We start from the raw sequence: 21,733 nt of genomic DNA, 5'->3' as shown, positions 1-21,733 counted from the left end.
GGGGGAAATCACGGGGTATGAGTAGTAAGAGAAGGACGCATTATTGGCGAAAGTCGCTTCAGGAGGCGGAACATATGTTGACCAATCAAGTCGAGGACGTGCTGTCCGTTTTCTATCACCGACCGACATGGAATAGGCGCCATCATCCTGCAAAAGAAGTAAGACCGTTTGAAATGGCTGACGTCGTAAGTTTCCCAACTTCCTTTCCAGAAAATTACATTAATTTGGAAATAACTGGAATTTATTCCGCGGCAATTTATTTCGCGATAATTAGTTGCAATTTAATTTTGATTACGAAATTGCCTCACAAATTTTTATACCCTAAGAAATTCGGCAATTCCATTAAAGTTGTAAACTTCCTCTACACGCTCATTTCACCTAAAAATTTCGGCGCCGCCGTCCCCCAATAATTATGACCAACAATGAACAACCCACGATCCGAAAGAATGGAACGTCCGCCCATATCGAGAAACGATTCTTTTGTGTGGTGAAAATGACGTTAATGACACATTTCCCGCAATTGTTGTGGGACATTTGTAACGAACGTGCCTTATGCAAATAAATCAAAAAAACGTCAAATTTTTGGCCGTTATAATTATCCAGATATTTCCCCGCCATCAATCATAGTAAAATGTAAATATAAAATAATCTAAAAGTCCAAGGTAATCTTTCTTTCAAAAATAATTACGTGAATTCAACTGTGGCATGTGTGAAATGTAAAGATTTATCTTTAATTATATTTCCGTCGTAATATAACGCCGCAAATATTCGTTTATCGCGACAATTGCGATAATACCGAAAACTTTTCACATGCGCCGCCATTTTCGATCCGGGCTAAATCGTCCGGAAGTCGACCACAGCGTTAGAATGTGTTAAGGGCTTTTAGCATAATTCCGTAACATTTTTGTCCCAAATAAACTTGCCAACAATTTGGCCAAGTTAGCGAGAAGGGCAGTGGAGCGCGCGCACATACGATGTAATTGCGTTATTTTTAAAGCGAGGAAGGAAAATGGGAGTCGTAGATGCGAGCAGATTAGTTGGAACTGGCTCGCAACAAAGGAAAATTCGCATGCTGAGAAGTGCATTCCCTCGATATTAAGAATTAATTCCGCAATTATCATTTCTTTATTGCCCGACATGAAAGTCGACAATTAAACGTACGGCACGCCACTGAAGGTATCGTGGAAGTCGGCGGTTTTTACAAGTGACAGCTCATGCAAGACCTGCGTTTAGGGGATGTACATGACTTGTTGGCGCCGAAATTGCCCGCGTGAAGGGTAATTAAAATGGTTGGCTTTTTATCTACATACAAGGGATAGGGCGGAACGCACAAACGTTAAATACGTCGAGAAAGTTCACACAAAAAATTCATCGAGAAAAATCGACGACGCGATTATGTCGGAGCAAGAGCAATTTTTGTCGGATGAACTTTAAGCTGGAAGATTGGTAATTCGTTGGTGTAATGACTTCTCCGAGACTTTCATGTTCGATTTGCGTTTCCACTACTTCAATCAGTTTTTTTAGTTATTTATTCATAGACTCAGGCCTGATGCGATTTTAATTCGCTCGTTAATCAGATAGGATACTTCGACCTCCATTTTATCGTTTGTACCTCTAAACATTACATCAAAAAAACGAGGGCTCGATAAGATTCTCCAATTGCCATTCGGAGCTAATCTTGCATCTACGAGTTAAGGGCAGCTATATTTAAAAAACTGGCAATTATGAGCTCCCTCAGGTTATGAATTTTGATCACCCCGTCCTCTCGGGATGATGAAATAAGGAAGCACCTAATGGAATACGAGGTACTTTTATCTCCTGTCCAATTAAAAGCATCACGAAGAAGAAGTCATATCGAATCGTTCCTCCACTCCACCAGCGTCAGCCAAGAAGACGAAGTGCCCTTAGCATCGCGCACAATGCCATACCTCGTTTTGTTTTCCTGCGCGTTGTTCTCCCCATTTCCCCTGTCATTACGTGACATTAATCAAAAGTACGGCACAACGACGCTCATCGCGGGCCTGGGCGGTCCCTGTCGTGTTCCGAAATTTCAAACAGAACAGCTTTGCGAATTGTTCCTTACGCCAAGTGTAATTATGTAAAGTAGCAACGTCTTAATTACCATTCTTTATTCAAAGTCAGGTGAATAATAATCCGTCATGCTGGGCGACAGCCAGTGGCGGCAGGGCGGGTAAATGAGCAAGAGGAATAAATTACGAGACAAAGAGGACAGAAATTGACTTAAGCATAACTGAATATTTTCCAGTATCAGATTGCAATTGTTGCGCGAAGCGACTTAAGAGGACCGAGGATGCGTTTCGGGTGCCGATCCCCGAGCTCGGGCCTCCGAATGCTTAAGGAAGGTAGTGCTTGAAAACTTCTGGGACTATCACCAAAGTACGATCGTGGGTCCTTGATAGTGATCTTTGGAAATATAGAGGATGCTCTTCAGAAGCTGCATAACTTGAGCCAATCAGTTGGGGCTTTGATCTTCCATATAGATCCAAATATAGAGAAGTGGTGGTACTGGCGCTTCGACAACTTGTTCCAGGATTGACTTCGGGTGGGCATCTTTTTTGGGCGGGCGTGCTTTTTCGCTTGTGGAAAAGCCCTCGAAGAAATACGTCTCGGTCGTTTCCTTACCTGCCTCCCGATGACGTTCCCAACGCGGCATAACGTTTTAATTTGTGTCTGCGCGCAAAATAAATTACCAAACACAATCGTTCGACTTGCAAATGAAGCATTAACAGATAGCTCGACAAGAGTTTCGGTGAATGTTTCTAAATGAGACAACGTTTTCACGGTAATGGTCCAAATTTTATTATAATCTCTGGTAGGAGTGAGGTTCGCAACGAACTTTGTTCGCGAAACTTTCGGTCTTGTCTTTGAATTTATTACGTCGTGGGAATATTTTTATTGCGTTATCGGGCGACAGTCGCACTTTAAATTTCAACTTTCCCCAACTGATCGTCCGTATTTACATTTTAAAACGAAGAATCTACTCGTCATTTTCCCTCTCGTATTGTTTCGACCGAAAAGCAGACGTATTTAGTGCGCGTTATCGCGATCGGACGTGTATGGTACGCTACTCCTGGATACATCCTTCATTAATTCAGATGTAGATAACTTACACCTAATTACATTCAAAGCACGCAACCGGATCGTTAAACAATTGTAATATTTACCTGCCATATTGTAATTAATTACACCCACTTTTGATTACTGTTGGAAGGGTGGAAAAAAAAATCCACTTCCCCTTAATCATCTCATTAGCCTAATACTTCCACGAGCTGCGGCCCGTGGCATTAACAGAACGCCCGCTAGTTTTTAATAACCACAATTTCGAGTGAAAATGGGCTCGAGAACGCTAATTCATGTCGAAATGTCTTTCAGCGGTGCGGAATTCGTTCTCTCGTGAATTAATAATAATCATATTTATTCGCCACTTGGGGGCGTAGCGCCCTTTCATTTCCGAGTATTTTGTTTCGCAACCCCCCGCGCGAAACACGAATACTTTCCGTTTTGACGAACTCCACCGTCTCCGTAGATTTACGCAATCAAAAGAAAAAAGCGATCCCCAAACTCTCGCCAGTTGGAATTCCACAATCGCGCACTTAAGCTGTTTGAACGTCTTAAAGCGCTTTATGAAACGGCGAGATTACCCCCAGGTGTGCGGGCTGTTGTCGACTCCTCTTAATCCCGGTTACTGTTTATGTTGCAGATCCTCCCGAGATCACCATGAAGCCCCGCAACCTCCAAGTCAAGGCCGGCGGCATAGCGGCCTTCTACTGCGCGGCCAGAGGTGATCCGCTTCCGGTGATACAGTGGAAGAAAAACGGAAAGCGAGTCTCAGGTGGGTACAAGGATTTCCAAATAGTTCGCCAACTCCCGATGAAACTAAATTTAACACTGATCACAACAAACGTTACGTGAAATTGCAACGCTTGCCTCAAAACTGAGTCATGAATGATTCGAGGTTAATACGTAGACGGGTAAAATGTTTCCGATTCTTTCGTCTTTGCTGTCTATACTTTTCGCGAGTAATCGGCGCTCAAATTTAACAAGTGGGGCATTTAGTTCTGCCTTAATGCAAAAGCGCCGATACGGCCCTTTAAGACGGCGGCTGTGCCTCTTTAAATAAATAATCTGATCCTCGTCGAGCACGTTCTCCCGTTTCTTAAAACAATTTCTTATCTAGTCAGTGTCGGAGTGTTTGCATTAAAGTTTGACGTGTACCTTTCGGATTTAGCAACGGAATAAAATATTATGCAGAGGAAATGATTAGTGATGCTCATCTATCCCGTTTTATCTCAGCTTTTCAGAATCAACCTGTTGGAAAGAGGCGAGCCGAGAGTAGGTAAAGCTCTTCGGAATAGTTGACGAAAGTGAATAGTTGCGTGTAAGTTTAATCTGTCCCGTCTTATATTCGCTACGACACAGTTCCCTCTACTTTGTGCAAAGTGCTCTCATTTTACGGACTTAATGAGAAAATTCCATGACCTCTGAGAGATGGATCAATGTGTTTAATCAGCGCTTTCGGCGTTCTTATGGTACAATTTAAATTTTTTCGGGGAAAGTATAATCGATGCTCTAAATAGTTGGAGCGCATGAAAAAAAAACGGGACGATAAGGAGGCTTAGATAAGAGAAATGATTTTTTTCTTTCCGGGAGCGTGCCGCGAGGTTCTTATAGGGCAAAGTCGAGAAGAGATATGTGACCATTATCAGTCGGGTGGCTAAGAAAATTGAAAAAATCGAACGAAGGGAGATCGCTAATTTAGGCTCGACGGGTTTTTAATGGATCGTTCCTGAGATGAAAATAACTATTTTCTGATAGGGTGCTAGCTTTCGGAGCATTCGGCACGCAGGATCGGCGCCGTTTCTCAAAGAGTTGTTCAAAAACAATCGCTATGCTGGCGGCGGAACAGCTGGTGTCTTAATACAAAGACGACATATCCATTCCATCTACAAACAAAGAGGTATTTAAATGCCATAAAGCACATTTTGTAGTATGTACATTATAGTGTACATCAAACATTCTACATGCGGTTGACAATTTAGCGTAGGGAATTATTCCGCCACCAGCAGTTAGAATGTTCCCGCTTCCTTATGCACTTACTCGCTGTCGGTAAGCTTTGCTTTCTCCTTATTTATTTTGTTGCTCCAAATTTAGCTACAGCAGCTTTATCTGGAATAAATCCAGGCTCTTACGAATTCAATTATCAAAAATGTTTTTCTGCCTTTTCCGTTTTATCATATTTGGCGTAGTTATTAGGATCATACGATATTTTTTGTTTTGGGTTCGGGGGCGATTTTCTTCAGCGGTAACGAGCCGAGTAATTAGTTGCAAATTGTATCGTATAATTTTGCCCACGAGCTCCTGTTTCGCATTACCGTCAAAGACGCTCCGGTAATGTTGCTTTAAAATTTGTAAGAAGATATTTACGATCACGGTATCGTGTCTCCAGTAAAACTAAATAAATAGTTTACGCCGAACGTTTGTGTGAAAAAGTGTTTTTAATTAAGGGGTTGGCCCGGAGCGCCACATTTAATTGACTGCGTAATCTCAAAGGCGAAAAAGCTCTGGCAGTTGATTCATTTCAGAAGGTGACTGAAAATTGTTAAAAGTAAACGAAGACAACGTTCTAAATTTTGTGTGGGCTGAGTCGGCGAAACCTTTTCTTGGGATAGTTTTGAGTCTAATACTTGGCATGTACACGTAGACTAGATTAACGCGCAGTTTGCCTAGTTCTACATTATTGGAATCGTTGGCGAAATATCCGTTTTCTAGTTTCTGGCTACATGTCTCAAGAATAAAGTTTTCGTAAAGTAAAGGTGGCGATGTTTGTTCGCCCGAGGCAGGTGGGGTAGTCGATTCATAATCCCGCCTCCACAGCGCGATGCCGTCTTTCGCATGTGAATCACGTAGTGAGTTTGAGGTTTCCTTTCCAGGTTCCCAGACGCGATATCAAGTGAAAGAATTTCCAGACGGAGGATCTTTACTGCGAATCGAACCAGTTAAAGCCGGCAGGGACGACGCCAACTACGAGTGCGTCGCCGAAAACGGCGTCGGGGACGCCGTTAACGCCGATGCCACGTTGGTAGTCTTCGAAGGTGAGTAATACGGTAATGCTTGCATGCTAACGAGATACCTTACGAAAAGGGAAAGATCAAAGGCTCCCTTCGACCGACCTGTTGGTTATTGTTTCCATAAAGAAAATCGCGCACACTGCTAAAGAAATGAAGTTTTTGTCCGAGAATTTCGGGTTCCAGAAAGATGCTTTCATGACGAAAAAATATTTACCCAACTATTCGGTCCTTTCGATAGCATAGCGTACAATGAGCTTCGGCAGCGCTTTGGGAGAGAGATTCGGATATAAATTCCGTGAATGAGAAAACGGGTCTTAAGTTGAGTCGTTCGCTTGTACGGTTTAATACCTATCTATTTTGCGGTCCCATTCGTATTCAGATTGTGAAACCCTCAAGATCACTGACCGCGAACGACCAATTTAATAGTCTAACTTGATTCCTGAACAGTGCGTTGTTTCCGAGAACTTCCTATGATGTTTAAATGCCTGTTTGCGGCCGACTAACAATAGTCCTCGGTCTTTAATAACTACATGCTACTGTACCAGCGCTAGAGGCCGGACTATTCGGAAACAAATAACTCGGTTAAATTCCACCATCCCTTCAGTAAAGGTTCACTTGAATCACATTAGAGTGGAGCTTTCGATTTAATAACGTCGTCATTTTCTATTAAATAAACCGCAGCTTAATCCTCCTCGTTGTGTGCAACTCTCTATACGGCCATTTGTTGTTTTAGTGCGCCGTTAGTGTACTGTGTGTAATTAGTTATGGTAATTTATTAGAGCGACATCTATTTTAATAATGGTAATGATCAGGTTTGACGCTGGAAGGGACAATTACGTTATTGCCGCGTTTTCCAATTACTTAACTCTATTTCCGTTGGAATGACGCTTCATTAGTTTCAGTTAGCCGCTGTTGGAACTCTTGTTTCTGCAGCAATATTGTTCTAATGAACGGCATGTTTTCCGTTCACTAAACCTTTTTAAATAGCTTCTGATCTTGTTTCGTTTTATCGCTCTTCTTTGGACGAGACTTTTCTCCTCAGTTGGATGTCGATTTCGTTCAAAAGTCAGGTAGTTCCTAGTTTGCGGAGCCGACTCCTCTTTGATAATAATCCAAAGTTGTCATAATAACACTTCACAAAGAAGTCAAGTAGACAGCGATGGACTGGCAGTCATCTGAACGATTTCTACCTTTGTTTTCTTCGTCGATGGGAGCACATTCGCGTGAAGTTTCAATATCGCTCGAAATAAATCACCGACAACCTCTTCAAGACTTTTCTTACCGCTAGCGTCGCCTAACTGAAATAGATAAACAGGAAAACAGTTATTGTGTCGACTTCGCCAAACTCTCCCCAATTTCCGCCTCTACAGTACCGTAAAATTTTCGCAACGACCGAGTCGTCGCATCTCCCGTTCCGACTTTCGAACTTGGTCAAAATAAAAACTTCGCAAGTCACTAATTATTTCGAGAAATCTTCACAACAGACGATCAGTTGTGGGTAAGCGTCTTCGAATATCTTCGCTTTTGTAAGAGTCCTCGCCGGATCGCGGCCCATCACTCTTCTTTTTAATTTTCTTCATGCTCCACTTGCTCTTCTCATTATTCGAATCTGATTAAATTATTCTCTGCCGATAAACTCGGTAATTAACGGAATGATCATTACCCGTTCCTTCTAGTCGAGAGCGGCTCCGATCAGACTCAGATATCTGTTCGGAACACGTCCTGGATCTCGGTGTGGATGTAAACTTGCAATTAATCAGTCTCGCTGTTTTCCTGACTCGAGACTCCGAAAATCAACCGACCCCTTCGAGGAGTTCACGTTCCGTTCTTGGGTGGCGTTTATTTCTCGTCGAGCGCTTCAATTTAAATTCTTTTATCATTATAAATAAATCGCGTTTTCGCTTTCCTCTCGGTAATTGCTTTGTTTTTTGGGAGGGGATTGGCGGCAGGGTGGATCGGACGGGAGAAGTGACGGGGACGACTAAACTATCTCGGGGCTGATGAAGATGAGGTGTTTCGTCAAGATAAATCTTGACGTTCTGAGGATGAATTGTCTTAATTCGCCGTCAAGTTGTTTGGAATCGACATTTGACACGTTTTTGAAGGCACTATGGCGTAATTCCGGACGAGACGATTAAATCGAAACGCTCATGATGTGAATGGTTATGATGGCTGTTAGATCAACTTGATGGGTTTGAATGGAAATTCGTGAAGGTGATAGGATCGAGCCTGTATTGAGAGGCGGAGAAAATTTGATGTGCTCGAAGTAAATACTTTTCAAGTAGGCCGCGTTAAATACGTCACGTGACAGATCTGGCGCACGCGTATAAATAGTCGACTTTTCGCTTTCCTTTGCGATGGAGCAGAAAAGGACTGTGGTTTTGAAACTCTGACACCAACATCCGCACATGGATTACGGAAACAAAATAAAGGATTACAACGACTTTGTAACAGATCGTTACCAAGGTCAACCAGATCGCAGCAATACGTACGTCTACGTCCATGCGAATTCATCTTCTTTTTACGACGAAGACGATCGAGTTGCGTTATATTTCTGTTCCAGTTGACGTTGCTTTTCACCAACGTGTTTTTAGTATGTACTAGACCTTCGGCGAGGCTCCATTCACATCCTGTGTTACACTTTCGAGATTCAATTAACCTGATGGGAAGTATAAACAACCTCCTATAATGAAAACAGCCGCTCATGATCTCGTAATCTACAACTTCACCTAAACATAATTAATCTAGCGGTTATTTTCGTGCGTGCGTATTAAGCCAGATTTTCCGCATCGCGATGCCGCAGCCGCCGTTCGAAAAACACCCCCGTTCATCTCCTCCGGTGCTAGTTGTGTATTTCCTCCTTGTATCGCGATATTTCTCCGGATCCTCCCAGCAATAATTAATTTTATCTCGGGCACACTTTCTGACTCGGAATCAGAACGATAAATTCCACTTTCTATAAATTACTCGCGACTAGGTAAGGTGCGGTTTATCTCCCGGACACGGAGCAGCCGCCTGTTAAGTGTTACAATTGTTCCTTTATTCACTGCGACGATAAATAAACACTTTTCCGTCGTCGACGCTGTCGACATTGCTCACCTCTACATTCCGGAGGCTCCGGCCGTGATATCGTTATTAGGTTCGGAATTCCGCCTGGTTTCCGGAGATTCGTCGTTCGGTGTTGTTTTTTTCTCTCATCGCCGCCCTCCGGGACGTTAATTATCGTTGTGGATTTTATCCAGGCGCAATTTTCCTGCATACGTGAGTACCAATCGGGAAGTTTTCGACGACGGAAGGGAATACTCCGGTGATTGATACACCCCTAATACAACCGGTAAACAAAGTTATGAACGGCGGTAAGCTCCATGAAATATTCACCTTAGCGAACCGTACGTTAATATCTGTTGGCTTTAATAGTTAATGTGCGGGAGGCGGGGGCAGGGGACGTCGGCGCTCACGTTTCACGCGAGTGAGCTCTATACAGCTTTAAGATACGCTCCCCGCCTGAAAAATAGTGTTTCCAAAAGCCATTTTCCCGGATTACCGCTAATCTTTTCCCATATCCGATTTACCGGCGTGAATTATTTTCCAAACGGTTTAACTCTGGCGCCCAGTGCGACCCCGACGCCGATACGGGACTGTAGGAGACCTCTGCGTCCTAATAATAACAATATAGAAAAATTGGTAAGTTAAATTTACGACGATGTTAGTCGTTACGAGGAAACAGCGACCGCTTGACCACTGATCTTGGCGGTCGTACCGGACCCTAGGAACGCGGTTGCACCATGACGAGATTCCAATGGCTTTATTTCTTGCTACGGGGCAGTGGCACTACAATAGGTTGGAAGATCTAAGCTCCATCTGTGAAACGATCGAACGGTTGTTAGGCAGACAAATGTCTCAGAGATGTCTCTGGCGTCTCCCGCTCGCCGCCCTCGCCGGACCGCTCGGACATATTCAACCCACACGGCGGGCAGTCGTTCGTGAGCCAAATGTCTCAATGTCACCGAAACGCTTCAACTTTTCCCTGCCCACTCCATCTCCATGGCGACAATCCCGGTAACCTGTCATAACCGTCGTCGGCATATCATCAAGCAGCACATTATCCAACTTCATCAGCCATTTACAAAACTCGGTCCTTTAAATTAAACATACCATCCTCCAGTAGCGACAACAGACAACGGCCGAATTTAATAATGAACTCGATGAATAACTCAACACAAAGTGTTTTACCTCGGTAATGCGGCCCGACCGTTTGTGATTCTTTTGATTATCTCCAACAATGTCGTCGCTTTATTACACAAATATGAAGGGTGACTGGTACTGGTTGTTTGTTAATGTCTAGGGTGGATTAGCTTCCGTGCTGGTGGAAGCAATTAGCAGAGCGCACAAAATGGAAGTGTCAAATCCAACCAGATACAAACTAATTAAATATAAACATTGATCGGAGGGCCCGATTATGAAGCGATTAATCGCGTCAGATGAATATTAACTCTCCATTCGGACTAATTAAAATGGTCAAGTGAATGTATATGGTGCGGAAGCGGTTAAACTATAACCCGAATCGGCTCGACGGATTTCTCTCCTACTTCCGACTTCGGAGGTCCCGTGGGAAATAAGGCTTTTCGAAATTGTGATGGAAAAATACAGAGGGAGTCTTAACCTTTAAGACAAACTAAAGAATAATTGAAGAAGTCTCTTGGACGGGCGATTATATTTATTTATATACCCGGGGAGACGACATGTAACGATGACGGGAGGACTCGAGGGATTCGACGAATCTTTTATCAAGGCCTAGGATGCAGCACGAAAACACAATACGTCTGTTGTGTTCAAATTAAGAGTTAACTAAAGTTGAGCACAGTATCCAAGACCTTCATTTTGCATAATTCATTAACAATGAATGTTCTTCTCCGTTGTAAATTGTACCGGATGATGTAGTTCTGCATAGTTGCATCTCGGTCTTATCTTGAAATTACCGCGTAACTTAGAGTTTGCTGTTCGCCATTACGCCGAGATATGACATAATATGCCGTGTCGAATGCACGCTGCGAAATTTCAATCAGCAGCACCTTCGAATGATCGAAACTCCCTTCGAAACGCTCCATAAATATTAAGAAGCTATATTGCCCCGCACTTGTTGCAACACTCGCGACATAACAAAATAAACACGTCGAAGAAAAATAAAAAAAGAAACATTTACATACATCGGAAAGTTTACAGCGAACGCGTCCTTTCTATACTTTGAGAGCTCCGCGTGAAAAGTTTATTTGAATACATACATCTTTTCTTTTCCTTCGTCTTCTTTTTCTTTTCGAAAATCTTTCCTCAACTAGCGCGGACCGCCGCCGTGATACATTATGGTGCGAACTGTAAAAAATACGAAAGGGCGTGCTAAAATGTAAATGTAGAAAGAATGGAATGAAAGATGTTATTTTGAAATGAAGCATGCGGCGCGAATGTCAGATGTAGGTAGCAGATATGAAATAGTGCCGGCACCCTACTTATGAATGTAAAGTAAAACAGTGCGCTTGGGAGGACAGGGGCGGGTCGCGATCGGTGGGATTTTTAGGATCCTCTGTTGTTTATGCTCATTTCGAACATATTCGATTTTTTGCAATTTCAATTACCATCCGACCGCAATTTAATTAACAACCCTGTTTTTTGCCGGAAAACAAATTTAATTGACGATCAAAGTTTGTGTTTAATTAGTGTCGTAATTATTCTTTTCTATTTTGATTGATTCCGACAAATGCAGCGCTGTGTCGATCGGGATGTTTTTGAACGAATTCGGCTCTCCCAACGAGGCCGATCCAAAATGCGGCTCTGTATTAGACTCGATCCTCGGGATCTTCGACTGTCCTCCCTTTCGTCTGGAATATGTTCGGTTACGTTTTCGGTTCGCGCGTTGAATAGAATTGACTTTAAAATATGATTCGAACGCGACCAATATTTCTCCAGAGTCGACACATATTAACTTCGGGTCTCTGCGAACGAACGTTTCACTAGCTCGCGCTTCGCCCCCGCCTTTCCACGTTGCGGTATTAATAATCCGGGGCTTCTCCGGTTCTTGCCAGCACTGTGTGTCACCTAGTGAGCCTAAAAATGGCGCAGCATGTAGGATTCCTCTTTTAATAAACACGTGACAAGAAAGATGTCTTCGTGGAGTATTAGCATACCAATTTACGGGTCGAAGGACGTTTTTGTATTATTGCGACGCTTGAAACTATAAATAATTTAGACGGTGGACGATGAAAAAGACTGATGATCCGTCAATTGACGTGTCACGATGATGACGAAGGAGGTTAGGTTCTACCACCTCCAAAAGACACGTCAAAGTCACACCGACTGGAAAATTTCTGGATTTACTCACTTGCATAAAGCTGTGTCGGTTAAGAGCACCCTAAGTACTCTCCCCGTCGCTGCACTGAATCAGCAACAAAATATGCGCCGTACAAGCGTCGTATTAATATCGACGTCGTTGAGAATCAACACCTGGTGCTGAGGCTGGCGAATGCAAGTCGATCCTCGCCACCGCCGTCGTCATCGTAAAGCCTCCAAAGGCGGCAACCTGAGAGAAATTATCGATCAGCTTTCACCTCTACTTTATTCGTGGCGTATGTTCCCCATTAAATAAGTATCGAGTTTCGCGGAACGACGGTTCTCCGTTATAATAATTTTAATACGCAATAAATATTAAAGCAGTTGTTGAGTAGGAGGACGGGAGCGAAAATAAAACAAGAAGTTGACGCCCCTAGCTGCTGCTACGATGACAGCTGTCAGAATCGGTGAAGGCAAAAACGTCTAAGTAGAGAAGCTGAATCGATGGACGGCAGCAGGTTTGAAATTGAAACTTGACCGCTTTGGGTTTTTCCACTTTTCTCAATTCAATATTAATGAATGACGTACTTAATCCCATGAAAAACGCCCAACTTTTACGGCAATTGGACTGCGACAGTCGGTTGCTTCAAATTATCCAAGAATATGCGAAAAAGATAAATTACCTCGTTGTATCACTCGAATTGAACGTAAAAAGTAGGTTAAATAATCGGCCAAAGTTTGGTTTAAATTAGCTTTGCAAAGAAAAAGTGGGTTAAGAAATTCAACTTTTTTCATATTGTGTCAGGCGCCGACCAATTAATAATAATACAATTATGCGCAACTTTATGTTTTGTTTTGAAGTAAACTTTTTAGATAGCATAGAATAAGCGTTCACGGTGGCTATTTTTTCCTTTATCTGGACGATCCGGAAGTTGACGTGCGTTGAAAGTCGGCTAAAAAAATTAATTGGGACGGAGTGCTCGGGTCGGGTTGTGGACGTTCCGTTCCAAATTACTTATCCATCACGACGGGGCCTGTTTTGTCTAGCGGAACTAGTAGTGGAACAAAAGTAAAACCGTCCCTCGAGGGTACGCAATTACAAACTCTTGAGTGGGAAAGGGGAGAAAAAAGGACCGGAACTGGAGAAAGTTCTTAAACTTCCCATCAGACCTCTTCCATCGAAGACGACGGTTAGGGCGCGATGTAACGACATCGGGTCACACTTGTAGCGAAAATCTCGGGGTCTTTGGCCGCTTCCGCCGCCGTCTGACCGCGAAAATAAAGAATGAATAATACGTACCGAACGACGGTCATGAGGGCGAGATATGTCCGGTGCCCGGGGCGTCATAAATCCACTAATTGACCCCTGGCCGCAGCTGGTCGAACCGCAAGCACGACACCGGCTGCCGACGTGCGATTCCCGCGTTGCATATCTCACACGCTCCGACCGCATTTCCATCAGGATCATGTCCTGCAGGATATGAGGGATGCATCCGTCTTCCTAAAAAGGAGCTTTTTGCTTCCTGTCCGGCCGATCTGGCACGCCCGCGTCTAAAAAGTTTCTTCGTTCGACGATCGCGACCGTCGAACGGTCCGTTTTTCCACCCGCGATAAATCTTGCAGCCGGATAATTCATTAAAATATAAGCATTGGTAATTTAGTTGCAAATCTAATCCCGTCTCGTTCTGCCCGCCGGTATTAACTAATTAATAATTGTCTAGATAAATTCGCGAGATACCGGGATGATTTAGGGTGAGCAATAAATACACATGCGGTACAGTTGACGTCGAATAAATCTCCCAGTTATTTACCCAAAAAACGTTTGGAATATCTTATCGGAACGGGAAGACGCTGCGGCCAAGGCGAGAAACACCCGGTCTAAGTGTCTTATGAATAAAAAACATCTGGTTATGTTCGCCCGATCCGAAGGAATTATGCACAAGTTTTACCGAATTAAAATCGACGATAAAAGGTTTTTTTATTCATAAGGCGGTGACGGAAAATGTTCAAGACGAACTCCATTATCCCGAAAATTGCTCAGGGAACATCGACACACGCAATGAGTCGTTATTTCCGTTTATTAAAACTTGAAACGGAGGATTGCAGTGCCCCATTAAAAGTGTATCCTAGCGACTGCGCCAAAGGTATGCGTTGCATTTAAATTAAACGCCAATATCGTGGGAGGAAAGAAGCCCGCTCGTCGAAAATAAACGTGAGCCTAATAGATACGGGACCTACAACGGGTCCGGATAATTCCCGTGGATAATGTCTTAGTTATACGCAAACTTGGCTACGTAAACTTTATGAATTGTAGGGAAACTTTACAAAACTGTCATAAATTAATACATCCAATAACACTATTTCAGTTAAACTTTCCCTAAACATTCATAGAATTCTCAGCCGAACGTACACCTTCCTACAATACGTCATTGTAGCTTTCGTAATAAAGGGGAGACCGAATCTACTTTAAAGCGAGTGTGATGTTGAAATACCTCACGTGACTGAAGCGAGATTACTGTTGTTTCCAAAGTAATCATTGAGACAATTGCTCCAGGTCAAACAAACAGTAATTTCATCGATTCGCGTAATTCCTTGATAACTGCAAGCGTTTCTTGGATTTTTCCCTTAACGAAACTATTGACGTTCCAATGATGTTAATTTATCGACGTTCAGGTGATGTTATCTCGCGCTTTTATTTTTAACATAAAAAAACTCGTTGTTATCACACAATGCTGGGGTTAGTTATTTACATTTGAATGGAATAATCGATGCCTTAAGGCACGCACTTATCAATTATTATGATTCGACAAAATACGTGCCTTTGTGTAAGTTTAAACGGCTTTTTCGTGCTCGTTAATTGTAGAACTGCATTGTACATTACAAGTTTGGCCAGAACTGCAATCTATATAAGACTTCCGAGATTAAATTGTGCACTCATATTGGCCCGTGCTTCCATAATATACCGCCAAAGTTGTTGACATTTCGCCGTTTAAGTCCAGAACAAAGATAAAACTTTGGTGGTCATATTAAATTTTCAACAGTTAGGAAGTGCCAGAATGGGGGGAGATTTTTCTTGTAGCAAAACTAAGGATACTTGCTGCAAGTTTGGTCCCGAAACGAATTTAAAAAGCGTCACCATTTAATCCGTCCGGATATTGAATATTTTTAGAGCGGTTCCACTCTGACGATTAACTATAAATCGCGACATGTCAGGCGGGCTATTTTATATGTTGTACAAACTAATATTTCAGTCTGCCGTTGCAATAAATACAGCAAAAATGGGCGGCTTTTGTTAAACCGATGAATTTTTAATGCGTGACGGGTTTACAGTCTAGGCGTGAAAAGGTGCTAATGAAATTACACCTGAGATAGTGTCGCCGCCAGGTTCAACATTTTAAAGCATAAAAATTTTAAATAGTGACCCTGCAATGACTGCAGCCATAAACCGACATTTTGGACGCACGGAGTTTTTCACTCCTTGAATCCTCACGCAACCAAAACATGTGATATAGTCCCGGCAAATAGAAGTGGCACACCAACTTTTAAGGCCGCAATAGTACTAGCCGCTTCGCTCGAATAGTAAACATCTGATTCCTGTGCACTTTATTCACAAGTAGAAGAGTAATAAACATTATTTGACAGAAGTTAATACCGTTATGGTAATCCTGTTAGCCACTTCTATTTGCCAGGGCTATACTGTGCCAGTGCAGTCGAACTCAGGTCAAGTGCTGCCAAAAATTTAATCGGTACTTGAAGAGCGTATCAGCGCTTTGTGTGGCTTCGTCGTTTACTCTTTTTTATTTTCAGCATTAAGGGTTTTAGAATACCTACCTGACATATCAGAACTGGCGAATTTAGATAAACAAAGGTAAAGCTTGTAATCTAGCTAGATAGACTCACGATACCTATATACTTATGTGTATCAGCCACGTGCCACCTAATAATCTTTACCCAAACAAACCAAAATCTGCCCCGCACACGTCCATTAGCCATCTCCATAACACGAGCTCCAAAGTGCGTGCTAACAACCGTCCCGCCCATATCGATGGGACTATTAACCTTGAGATGATCGAAGCACCGCTTCCGCCGCAAGTACGGGCAAAAGCCGAAGCGACTCTATATCACGTCGAAGAAAGACGCAACGTTCCCGTGTGTATCAGCCCCATCAGTAAGGCGTAATTAATTAGCACACGTTCGGTGTATCGGCCACGCGCGATCTTAATGCCTCTGGGCCGCCCTCGACCCTTATGTTTTTCCCTTATACCGGCACCGGCGGCACTGTATCCTGCATAAAGATGTGCGTCGGTCGCCCATTATTCTCTTAAACGGGACAGCACAATTTCGCCATTAGACTAATCCGTGTGCTGGTGGGAATCACGCCGACCTAAATTAAAAGTTTTTATTCGGCAAATGGGAAAAAAAGGCCAAATAATTAATTAGACGGCACTGGTTGGCTGTGGAAGTCGGGGTGAAAGTGGAACGGAGAAGGTCCTGCGGGATGTGGGAACGATGCCGCATTAGAGTATTGAAATTGGACGGTTTTTGTCCTGCCGACTGCGCCAACTGTACTATTGCGGTGGTGACGATTGAGAAGTCCAGGACAAAGTGTACAGGTTAAGTCATGATCTATGCAATTAATCGTCCCACTGAACTGGCAGAACGATTCTTTGTAGAGTTCCCCGCTCCTTTGGTTTTACTCAAACACAACCTCAAAAGCGATTTGTGATCACGCTACCATTTCCCGGTGTGAGTTTAAGTGAGATGCACGTCTGTCACTTTGTCTCGTCTGCGAACTCACCCTCCCTTCGTGAGCACTCGGTGACAAAAGAAAAAACACCAACTTACGTTTCAAACTGTACGATTTTTATCCTGCCGACTGCGCCAATTGTAGCGACTATATTTCACATAATTAACTTTTTTAATAAAAATTCGGTGACGAAACGAATACGGTCCTGTCCGATTTCAATTTTAAACTGACGGATTATTGGTTGGATCATTTAGGTTGTTGCGGAATAATTGACAGTTGGGTTTTTTTCCGATTTGGTTGATGCGAATAAAGAATGAATTTTCGTTAATTAGCAAAAATATCTGGGGCGATTATCGCATTTATTCCAACATGAAAAAGCTATTACCTGCTGCATTTTGTTCTCTCTAAATATAACGGGTATTAATTGACAGAAGTGTATAAATTTATAAACTTGTATCGATTTTGCTGCGGCGCTGCCGTTATTAACTTTTCGGATCACATTGTGATATATTTTATATAACATATTTATTTTAAAAATGTACGTTGTCGTTATGGCATTAAAATTGTACGAATTGCGGGTGAATTCATATATAAATCGCACCTGCAGGATAATCGGATGGCTTTCCGGAAATTTATGGCGGGGCAATTGATGGCGACCAGGTTGTTGGGAGGGCGAAAAAGCCGGCCCTGACCACCATGGGTTGCCTCAGAACTGCCTGATTATCAGACCGGAACGTGAGTAAAAAGTAAACTGATTTATATCAGGAGGGATGCCCGAAATTGAGGCGGCGGCGGTTTTTCATCGCAGTGAAAAAAAATCGTGACCGTCTGAATATCTCCTTGCAATTATTAGAACGAAAATTGCCTCCATTTAAAATTCGATCGATCACGTTTATTTAGAAAGTGATCTAATATGTGATAGGTCTGCGTTCCTGCCGACTGCGCCATTTACGGAAGCCGCAATTAATTTTAATTCAGCCGACGCCGTTTTAATACCGAGTGTTGCTTTAGAAGGTCGGCAAAAACCCGTAGCTATACCGCCACGCCCATCATCATCGCAATCAATTTGTTATCGTTAACCGGACGATTAATAAACGTTGATGAATAGACCGCCCCCGCATAATTAGGGCGAGATTTCGGGTCTCGGCCCTTTGATAATTTGATAACGAAAACCCTTGGCTGGGGGTTAAGAAGGGAAGTTTGCGGCAGATGATTTGTATCAGAAGTCCAGAGCAAATGTTACACGGAGCAAGAGTAGACACAAAGAGACAGTGCTAACAATAGAGCGTGATAAACCCATTGTAACCGCACAATAGTCCATCAACATGACACTGGCAGGCAACCTACGGCCCTGCAGGACGACGACGACGTTTCGCTTCGGTTCTTGCGTCCGGGATTAAAGAGGCGCATGCATATGGGCTCCCAGTACTCAATAAGAAGCCGTAGACGTGCACAATTGATTAACGACGAATCCCACCGACTGCGCCAATTTTCGCCGGAAACAAAGGGTATCAGATCGGCAAGGGCTTCACCTACATGACGTTATCGAAGCGGAAGCTGCACCCTCGATGCATTCGGTTCTGCCGCTGGCTCGAAATTAAAATATAAAAGGTTTATTAAAGCCGCATTTAAAGTGACCGTTTCATTTAAATTAATAATTTATTATTTGAGTTATTTAATACAATATCCGGATTAATTTCCAATCATGGCTTCGGTATTTTCATGTGTTAAAGAAACGTTAAAATGGCGTCGGGTACGAAGCCTGATGTATTTTATGAAGTTAATTATTGCTGATTGCCGTTTAATTAACAGCAAGCGATCGACTTTTTTCCTGATAAAGGTATTAGCGCAGCAATTTTTAAACGAGTTTGTTAAATAGATATGTAATGAGTTTAAAACAAGGGTTGTACTTGTAATTAAACGGTATAATTTTTAGCTGAACTACAAGATTCAGCGGAATATACGGTACACCGCCGAACGAAAATTACAATTAATACGCCGCCAGCAGTACATGAACTTATCTTGTAAATATTAGAACGAGTAAATTTTAATTAAGGCGTGTTAATTTTATCGTGTAGTGTGATGGTTCTTTTTCAACGATTCAGGTTTTATGAGAATAAATGGAATGAACGTTTAGAAAATCCTATCTATCTCACCGCCAACAGATGCGCATTATATCCAATCAAACCCCGATTTGTTACCTACAGTCAATAATTTTAATGAGCTTCCATTTATCACGAAATTATATATCCATTTGATCCATACACAGACCTTTGATCACGAACGTAGCCAGACAAGTGCAAACTCATATTTAAATCCAAAATGGAACGGACGTTTTTTGTTGAAAACGCACTTTGATCCCCTTTCGTCAAACTAGTGGAGTTACAGTTCCGGATCAACACAGGTATTAACTTACTATGCGAGGTTTGTCAAAATATCCCTCAGGCAGCAACTTACGTTTCCGGATACAATGCGAAATGAAGAAATCAGTTTACCCTATTTGTTTAGCAACAATCGCAAGAGTATCGCGCCCCAGGGAAGTAAAACGAGTTAAGTTAACGTTTTAAAGACGTCATTAATTTCTCAGCTGTATTAACAAAACGTTAACGTGAAAAATTAAGTCCTCTGTCTTTTTATATCAAAGTTTGCGATCATTTAGACGTCACACGATAAAAACGTGCTCGGTTTCAATATTTTACGAACTTTTCTAATGCTCTCAAGAACTGCACAATGGAAGTTGATGATCATGGAGTCGAATTATGAAACCAATTTTGCACGTCGTACGTTACAGTCTTAACCAAAACTTTGCGCACAGAACAATCGTTAATAAGACTCTAATAATAAGCTCAAGGTATTTTGGTTCAGCGGAATCGATTGTAAAATTAAGCCAAGTTGAGCGTTCAACACACTCCCTGCGGCATTTTGTATCCCTTTTTTCGAAATAATTCACCGGAAAGAAGTAAAAGCTTATGAACTAAATAATTACAGTACTACCTGGCCTTAAAGCTTAATGCACTTGCTTCTCGAGTCAGTTTCATTTGACTTTGCTGTTTCTCCGGTCCGTGAATTAATAATAGCAATAAATTCGTTTTTTTCTGCTCTTACGTTGATTAAAGCGGTCGTTAGGTGTTTATTCCGCCCGGGCCCCACCTGCCCGCCCCCGTCGCTTGGACCGGAAGAGGCGATAAGGGATGAAGCGACAAAAGGACAAAACGAAAGTAATGCGTAACAGTTAATTTTACTTTTCCGTGATACGTTGGCAAACGGAACGGCAATTATTTTACATTAGAGTGTGCCCGGAGAGCCGCAATATAAAAGCCGCAAGATATATCGCGAGAATAAGTTTAAATTGCGGTTTAAGCTCATTTTTATTTGAAATGTAAACGCGCAATTTGCTTCTTTTTGTTGTTGACGATATAACGGTGCTCCACGTAAATAGAGGCGCGCTTGCTTGCCAACTTTTCAATGGTCGTATTTGTGCGTGGAAAGTCGAGAGAACGAGACTGAATACCATCCGTTATTCATTCTTCGGATGATAAAAAGTCTGTTGGTTCTGACTAGAATCGGACGTGTACACAACGTCTGCCAAGTGCCGTGTTTGATCGGGGGTTTTACCCTTATTATGCGCGCTCCGCGTTGCATTCACATACACAAAATAACGTCTAGACCAAAAGGTTGTTTATTCAGCTCGAGCACTCGCGGTGTACGGCGCAAAAACGGAGAAACTAATTATGTTAAATAAATGGGGCGGACGCCGAGACTGGCGGCTCTCAAAACCATCCGTCGGGTTCGGGAAAAAAAATTCGACGCGTCAAGGAAAACGCATCGCATCCTACCGGCTGCGTCGATTCGGGTTGTATGCGTTTCGCCGTCGAATTAATCGATTTATCAAAGCGCATCTCCATATTTATTTTTAATCCGCATTGAAATTAATACGTCAATTTCTGCTTCGCCGACCGGGAAAAATTCCCGATTCCGCGGAGACCGGGGCCGCGTTTCCTGCGGGACGACAGTGGAGCGCTCTCATAACTTAACTTTATAAATCTCGATAGGGTTAAGAGGGGAACAATTTTGTATTTTTCGTCGAGAGCACGAAACCCCGAAATAAATTTATTCGGTTTGCAAGTTCCACCAGGCCGTAACGAATGGCCTTCCTGACCCGCGAACAAAACTGGACTTTACGTTTTCTCTGATTTATATTGTCTACAGTTAAACGGCAGAGATAGCGCACGGCTTTAACAGATGAAGGATCGAAGGAAGTGATCGAAATTCTCGGAACGTAGCCGGCACACATATTCCGGAATTAAATAAAAAAGTTGGAATTTAAACAGCACTCCGCGGTAAAAACCGAGTTATAACTAGTTCGGAGGAGTCTTTTCAAACTGCTCGTCGCGAAAAATCTCGTACGAAGTAAAAAAATTTGATCACGGTTCGTGTAAGGGGCCGTATGTGTGCGTGTGTCTGTGTGTGTTTATATTTTAAAGGTATGTTTATGCGATGAATAATATGGAGCCATTAGGGAAGCTTTTAGCTTCCAGGAGAAACTCGACGTGTACCGGCGCTGTGCTTTTTTGCG

The 21,733-nt window shown here is 42.7% G+C and overlaps 1 protein-coding gene across 12 annotated transcripts in view; it reads left to right on the top strand.

The window, feature by feature from the left end:
- The window catches only part of LOC135131536 (tyrosine-protein phosphatase Lar), a 305,692-nt gene that overhangs the window by 267,322 nt on the left and 16,637 nt on the right, over positions 1–21,733 (top strand). For all 12 annotated transcript variants that reach the window (XM_064059325.1, XM_064059324.1, XM_064059329.1 and 9 more), the window contains 2 exons: positions 3,722–3,853; positions 5,952–6,113. In XM_064059325.1, coding sequence (XP_063915395.1) covers positions 3,722–3,853; positions 5,952–6,113 — 294 coding nt within the window. The remainder of the gene's footprint in view (positions 1–3,721; positions 3,854–5,951; positions 6,114–21,733) is intronic.

The sequence above is a fragment of the Zophobas morio genome, unplaced genomic scaffold, assembly GCF_036711695.1.
Source record: "Zophobas morio isolate AGI-343-1 ecotype UQ-CSIRO unplaced genomic scaffold, CSIRO_AGI_Zmor_V1 ptg000020l, whole genome shotgun sequence".
NCBI lineage: Eukaryota > Metazoa > Arthropoda > Insecta > Coleoptera > Tenebrionidae > Zophobas > Zophobas morio.
This window is presented reverse-complemented; position numbering and strand designations above follow the sequence as displayed.